Source organism: Saccostrea cucullata, unplaced genomic scaffold, assembly GCF_032062105.1.
Source record: "Saccostrea cucullata isolate Sc308-1 unplaced genomic scaffold, CSIRO_AGI_Scuc_v1 ctg20079, whole genome shotgun sequence".
NCBI classification, from domain to species: Eukaryota; Metazoa; Mollusca; class Bivalvia; order Ostreida; family Ostreidae; genus Saccostrea; species Saccostrea cuccullata.
Window position 1 is genome coordinate 1 of NW_026937361.1, and position 7,922 is coordinate 7,922.

At 38.1% G+C, this 7,922-nt stretch overlaps 2 protein-coding genes across 2 annotated transcripts; both read left to right on the plus strand.

The window, feature by feature from the left end:
* Positions 1-180: 180 nt before the first annotated feature.
* On the plus strand, positions 181-3,723 carry LOC134248069 (WD repeat and HMG-box DNA-binding protein 1-like). Its single transcript, XM_062730495.1, has 3 exons — positions 181-314; positions 2,994-3,105; positions 3,568-3,723. Exons 1-3 carry the CDS (start codon positions 241-243, stop codon positions 3,721-3,723), a joined length of 342 nt encoding a protein of 113 aa, XP_062586479.1. The 5' UTR covers positions 181-240.
* Positions 3,724-3,912: 189 nt separating this feature from the next.
* Positions 3,913-7,681, plus strand: LOC134248070 (uncharacterized). The gene is made up of 2 exons (XM_062730496.1): positions 3,913-4,016; positions 4,390-7,681. The coding sequence occupies exon 2, from the start codon at positions 4,478-4,480 to the stop codon at positions 7,679-7,681; it is 3,204 nt and encodes a 1,067-aa protein (XP_062586480.1). The 5' UTR covers positions 3,913-4,016; positions 4,390-4,477.
* The last annotated feature ends 241 nt before the right edge of the window (positions 7,682-7,922 follow it).

Sequence of the window (7,922 nt, forward strand, 5' to 3'; positions counted from 1 at the left end):
TATATGAAACATTACATGTAAACAAGCTCTCATTCATGGGTATGGCAGAGCCCTCAATAACGAGACTTGTTTTCTATGGTAAACTTTACATTGGCAAAATTACTGGGGCACTCCAACGTTTTTACGAGCTTCAAAAAAGCATCGGGATCGTGAAGCAGAATAAATAATTTTGGCGCGCTCATCAAAACAAGAGACGAGTGGAAGTTCTGAAAATTAATTAATAATAAGATTTAAGCAACTATGCCTTCGTGCTCGCCGCTGCGATACGCTCACAGCGAGGGATTAACAAGTCTTTGTTATGATGATAAGGGAAAGTAAGTCAGAAAATTGCCAATCTATATAATGTAATAATTTTACAATGTAAGTATGTTAATTTCTGTTGTCACTGTCTGCACAAGGGTGAACCATTACTGCCCTGTAGACTTGTTTTCCTCTGTATCCTCATGACAAAGTTTCATGAACAAACTGTGTAAATTTATCCTATAAGATATATTTTGACCTGTACCTCTGATCAGGGACCTATATACAGGTTGGGCACAACCTACCAAATGGTCCTTTATCCCCCATTTGGTAGACAATCTACCATATCGGTATCGAATTTTACTGACCAAATGGGGGACTTTTTTATTCTATTGTAATCTTTATCAAAATAAAACAAAAGCGCATTTATTTAGGCATTGGGGGATTTTAGTGAACATATTCCTCGCACAGTTATCATAAATTGGTTGAATCTTTATGTGTAATTTCTCCGTAACTTTGTAAAAACAATGCCCATAGTTGTCTGTAACAGCCGAACTTCTTGATCAATCGATCAAAAAATAATGTTTGTTGTATTTTGTTGGATAAAAATTCAATTTCATCTTGTGATTTAATTCTTGATGAGTTAACTTTCAATCTCGATTTGGATCTTCGTCAATGTTTATCGCCGTAAAATCCCGTTAAACAATGTTAAAAACGATCTCCTCATGCCTTACCGGTATGGTGCGCACTTCCTGCTATAAAGTTAATTTTTTCCAGAGTTGAACGTAATGTTTGTTGTCATTTTTCTTTTAGGAAGAAGTTGCAGATTCCTTGCGACCTTTTTGGGTTTAATATGCATATAACTGGTGAATTTGATTAATTTGAAAAATAATATTCAATAAAAGATGTACAAAATGACTTTTGCCATTATTCTTGTTTTTTTTCCCATTTACATCGTTTTCAAACAATCATGAACAATAGTTGTATCATACTCCAACTGCATTTACTATTTTTATGAAGAACAAAGCCATTGTGTACAAAATAAAACGAAATAAAGGCGAAAACCTATTTTTCTTCTGATTTCCTAGTTGAAAGTTTACACAAACGTGTCGCCGTAGTTAAATTCGACTTTTCGTCAGGTTTAAAATAGATCATCGCTTTGATTGGTTTGCACTAATTGATTGGTTGCCCGGATAATCAAAATAGAAAGTAAAGGACATGATTGACAGGTGCAACATCGTTGGAGAAGGAGAGAATTTTCTTTGAAAGTAAAATACGGAGAAACATTGCACTTGTTAACTTAAGCTACGTTTTTGTCAAATTTTTGAACGACTATGCGCAAAAAATTGCACATAGAATTCCTGATTTTTTTCATCCAGAACACCGATAAATATCTATATTTTATTCCACGTGGTTTAAAATTATTCGAATTTCACGCCACTCCATGAAATTAAACACAGCCAATTTTGTCCCCCAAATGGTCAGTAAAATTCGATACCGATATGGTAGATTGTCTACCAAATGGGGGATAAAGGACCATTTGGTAGGTTGTGCCCAACCTGATATATACTGAACAGGTCCAGCACAATCTCTTGATTAAGCTATATAGCTTTAAAAAGCTATATAGCTTTATTAAGCTATTCAAAATAGCTTGATAAAGCTATTTATATGCAATTTTTCACAAAAACGTTCTTTGAAAGAAATAAACAAAAAGTCGCAAATATTTGACTATTCATATATGTACTATGAACTTTCAAAAATACAACCTAAATCATACAAAGTTCTTACATTGCTGCTATTGAATACTTTTAAGCAAAATATGAATTTCCATTGTTTGACTAACTGTGTGTGTGGTGAGGCGTGGGTAAGTATGATTGCTTCTCATTGTGCTGAACTGTTACTAATCAATTATCCTGTTGGCCATAACTGGCCTCCTTTATAATTTCATTCAAGAAATAACTGTGTGGTCACTCATCAATAGCCCCAAAACTTTTAAAACTTTGAGTACAAAGTCTCTCAAGGAGACGCAATTTGGTGAGTGATTTTTACATGCATTGTATTCAGAAGAGTACAAAGTTTAATATTTCCACTGCACTAAGGTGCGACTTTTTGCACATGTTGAAAAAATAACACATTTGAGAAAAAAGTCTGAGAAAATAGCTTAATCAAGCTATTCTGAATAGCTTAATAAAGCTATATAGCTAAATCAAGCTATATAGCTTAATTAAGAGATTGTGCCGGACCTGCTAAAGGGATAGGCAACTCCTTCATCGCCATGTTTTTATACCCAAAACATCACGCAAGACACTACAAATTTTTCAATTAACATTTATTCCCAGTAAACAGGGTGTTTTCTGATTATTATCATTTATTCCTTTTATGTATTGGAATTGATTTATTAATAAATTTTAAATGATAATAATATAATTTAAATATAAAGAAAACAAAGACCGAAATCGGCGATTTCTTGGAAATATGGCCGATCGGGGCATGTGCTGATTTTGCATAAAACAAAATTACTACTAAGATAAGGAGTGTAATACATGATTAAAACAAATCTTGAATGATTTTTTGACAGATAATTAAAAGATTTGATCTCAAATATGCGATAGCGGTAAAAATATAGTTAATTAAAGTTGACTTACGAAATCCCGGGACTTACGAGATATCGCGAGATTTGCAGTAGTTGCCCATCCCGTTAGTATATAGGTCCCTGCTCTGATCATTAACAAACTGTTATTGAATACTTTAAGGTATATTTTGACCTGTGGTTCTGATGGAGATGTCAGAATATGGGAGGGGGCGGAGGATGACGATGCAATCTCCCATCGAACTGGAGACAAAGCCTTCAGTGTCGCATTCAAGGTAAGTCATTATCACCTTTCTTGTGACTAACGCAAATTAAGTCGGAGACGACGGTGGAGGTCCCAGGAAGAGTTATCTTTTCTTTGCAAGGGACGGACTCCCTGGAACAGAGATCACCTGTTGAAGCGGTTCTCATTTTCATCACTGCAAGGCTTTTAGACAGACAGTATAAGAGATCAAGCTATGATTTTTAAAATTATTAAGCTCTGTTAATTATTTGTAACACGCAAGATATGAAATGAAGGTGCAAATGTAATGAGAGTAAAGAGTAGTAATATGCTCTCCAAGATGCAACATCATAAGTTCTTAGACTGAAACATATTTAAGATTGATTTACATACTAGGATTTTTACCGAAATCTTTTGATGTTGAGCTGAGTTGCTAATTATTTATTAATTAAGAAATGATATGAAAATTACAAATGAGATTTTCTACATGTTTTTTTCTGGTCATTTATTGCAGAATAACAAGTTTTATGTTGCTACTGACACAAACACGGTACAAGCGTTTACTTTCCCCGATGGTTCTACAGATGGTATTGTGGCCAGATTTACTGCCCCCGTCAACCACATCAGTGTAAACCGAAAGGGAACAACTTTGGTAGCAGGGTCAAGGTAACCTTACAGCATCTTGGTTGAGAAATTGAAAAGGAATTACATCTTGTAGATGAAAAGAACATTTTGATAATTATGAATAATAGAGAAACAAGGAAATGTGTGTTGTGATATTTAGAATTCTAAATCAAATTCATTTGACGTAAGAACATTTGTAGTGCCCCGGAATTAATCTTTCCGGATTTGTTGGTTTTTACCTTACTTTTATTGTTTACCGGAAACGATCTAAGGCATCAGTGCCAACCTCGTGGGTTCCAGAACCCAGCTTATTTTACTGCATTTAAAGCCACCTATGAAGTAAGTTTTATGATTTTTCATTTACTATTATGTGTAGGCAATGCATAATATTCATTTTCTAGTCATGTGTAATTTTTTAACTGTCATATTGAGTCAAGGCGCACTTGGCGCGTTTTTTGCCTGTCTTTGTTTTGATCGTTAAATTTGATTGCAACAATTGATTGATTATTCCATTATTAATACATCTGTAAACATGCTAGGGATAAACTATGTTGATGTCTGTCTATTATCTTTTGGAAATTATTTCGTTAGAACATCTCCTCCTTGAAATCTGTTAAAAATTCAAAACTATGGAAACCCGCTCTAGTCATATTTTTATTATGTATGTTTTATATCGACATATTGCTTACATTTTTGTATTGTTTGTTTGTAGTTTTTCACCCTCTCCGGGGGTTTGGATGCAATAAACTCATTCAACATTGCACAGTGAAAAATTCATAGCCGAGCTAGTGATTAATTGAATGGAAAAATCAACGACAAACATCAGCCAGATAAGTCCACCTACAGCCATGTCTTCAGGGAGAAGGTCTTCCTCCATAGCTTCAGAGCTAGCCAGACACCGGGCCAAATTAGAAGCAGCAAAAGTGCAGGATAAATATGTGCAACAAGAATTTGAGATGGAGAAACGGAAAGCTGTACTTGACCATGACCTTAAAATTCTACAGTGCAAGAGAGAGATGGAGGAGGCACAGATTGAAATGAACAGTCTAGATTATTTAGATGAAGTATCAGATGAGAATTTTACAGATAAAGAATACAAAAACCTTCAGCAAGTCGCTCAAGAGAGAGTCGAAGAGTTTGTACAACAGCAGTCAGAGCTAAAGACTGAATTGGAGAAAAAGGAACAAAGTGTCGTACCAAACAACACTACACTGTCTCCTATGGCGCCAGCATTTGTTCCAAAACAAGACTCGAGCAATGGACCTATTAATGAAGTGTCTAAGTTCCTTGCGAAGAAAGATTCATTGTGGTGCCGACTCACAAAATTTGACGACCGCCCAGAATACTTCACAGGATGGAAAACAAGTTTTAAAAACATTGTGAGTGAACTGAACTTAACATCCTTGGAAGAGTTAGAACTATTGAATAAGTGGTTGGGACCAGAATCAGCGAGATATGCACAAAGCATAAGGACCGCCAGTGTGAATCCTGATGTTGCTTTAGCCCGACTATGGGAAAGCTTGGAGGACAGGTATGGTAGACCTGAGATGATCGAAGCCGCACTGAAAAACAAACTTTCAGCCTTCCCGAAGCTCAGTATTAAAGACAACAAACGGTTATACGACCTTGTAGACATTGTGTCAGAAATAGAAGCAGCAAAGGAAATTCCACACCTCTCTTCGCTTTTCGCATACTTTGACTCATCAAGTGGAGTGAACCCCATTGTGTCAAGACTCCCTTACCAAATCCAAGAGAAGTGGACCAGGCATGCAAACAGCTTCAAGGAAAATCACTACATGACTTTTCCACCCTTCCATGTTTTCTGCAAATTTCTCCGTGACACAGCACGAATGAAAAATGACCCATCCTTTTACTATGACAATGTAATCGAGAACGCCAAAGTTGTTCAGGATGGAAATCGACGAAAACCACTGTACCCTACAGGTACTTCATCTGTCGCCACAAGGAAAACTGACACGAATGCTTCGAGGCCCATGGACAAGACAGAGTACACACAACTGTGCCCCTTACATGAGACTGGCCATTCATTGAACTCTTGTCGTGCCTTCCAGAAGAAAACCGTTCAAGAGAGAAGAGAATTCCTTAGATCAAAGGGAATTTGTTTTAAATGCTGTGAAGAGAAACATCTAGCCAAAGACTGTCAGAAAACAATCAAGTGTAATATCTGCAAGGAGCCAGGACATGCCACTGCCCTGCATGTTGGGAGACGCGCAAGTGACACTGGAACCGACAGCCAGGTAAAGACAGTATGTACACAAATTTGCGGAAACGTACATAAAACTAGCAAATCCTGCGCTAAGACTCTCTTGGTCAACATCCGCCATGGAAACAACCCGGACAAGGTGCTACGAACGTATGCGATAATTGATGAACAGAGCAATCGGTCATTGGCAAACAGTGATTTCTTCAACTTCTTTGGTGTGGAAGGTCCGGACATCCAATACGAACTTACCTCATGTTCCGGGCAGTCTACTCAAACTGGAAGGAGATCGGCAGGATTCGTTATCTCATCTTTGGACGGAAATTCTAGTCTTCGTCTTCCACCATTGATGGAATGCAACTATATCCCAAACAACCGGGATGAGATTCCGACACCGGAGGTCGCGAGATCTTACAGACACATGAGAGACATAGAAGAGGAAATACCTCCGTTAGATCAGAACGCAGAGATAACATTGCTGGTTGGCAGAGATTTGCTGCCTGCTCACCATATTCTCGACCAAAGACTGGGAGACTCCGACTCTCCATTTGCTCAAAGACTGCACTTAGGGTGGGTAGTGATTGGTGAGGTATGCTACGGGGCCTCACATTCTCAGGAATCTTTGTCCGTGTGCAAGACTTATACGAGGACCAATGGCCGAACGTCTCTCATGGAAACTTGCGAAAATTCATTTCGACTGAAGGAAGCTGACGTATTCGCTAAGACGAAGCATGACGACTCACCTGGCCTCTCCATAGAGGATAAGAAGTTCAACGATATCATGGAGCAAGGTTTTGAAAGAGATTCTGAAGGATGTTGGTCAGCACCGCTTCCGTTTAGAGAGAACAGACAGCTCCTTCCGAGCAATAGAAATCATGCACTTCACAGAGCAAACCTACTTACTAAAGGACTTCAGAAGGATCCTGACAAAAAACGGCATGTCATGGAATTCATGAGCAAACTCCTTGATAATGGTCACGCTGAGATTGCGCCACCACTTTCTTCCCCAGAGGAAGAACATTGGTATTTGCCTCTTTTTGCAGTTTATCATCCCAAGAAAGGAAGCGTCAGATGCGTGTTTGATTCATCTGCACAGATTCAAGGACTCAGTCTCAACAGTGTTCTTTTGACCGGACCAGACTTGGTAAACAGCCTTCTTGGAATCTTGTTAAGGTTTCGACAGTTCCAGGTAGCAGTGACAGCAGACGTAGAACAGATGTTTTACCGCTTCTCAGTTCCAGCATGTCACCGAAACTATTTACGATTCTTTTGGCACAAAGACAATGATGTAGAGAAAGAACTTACAGAGTACAGAATGAAGAGACATGTCTTTGGGAATAGTGCGTCCCCAGCAGTAGCTACTTTGGGACTTCGCAGAACTGTAAGAAATGCCGATGAGGATGTCAGACAATTTGTGTGTAAAAACTTTTACGTTGATGACGGCCTCATATCCGTAGATACAGTTGAAGAAGCAGTCAACATAGTCGCGAAAACGCAGAAAATTCTTATGGAGGAAGGGAATATCAGGTTGCATAAATTGGCTTCCAATGATCCGAAGGTATGCGCGGCATTTCCAAACAATGACTTAGCCAAAGAACTCAAGGATCTGAACCTAGATTTAGATGAAACACCCCTTCAACGGACCCTTGGTGTGAGCTGGAATTGTCTACAGACATGTTTACATTTCAAGTCTCGCGTACTCTTCATCCTTCTACAAAAAGGGGAGTACTTGCAACTATTAATAGCCTTTACGACCCTATTGGATTCCTCGCACCTGTTATAGTGAAAGGTATGTTGCCGTTCAGGGGTTTTCTCCCTTGAGACAACTTGTGGGTCTCCCAATTCTGTATATTGGACAAAAGAACTATGAGTCAGGATTAAAGTTTATAAAAATTTATTATTGCTTGTTGTATTTAATTTACACAATCTCTTTGTTTGTTTATCCCTATTTCTTACTCCCGCAGAAATATTATTTCTCTCCCAGAATGGGAATAAAATATTCTTACATGGGAGAATTCTGTTTA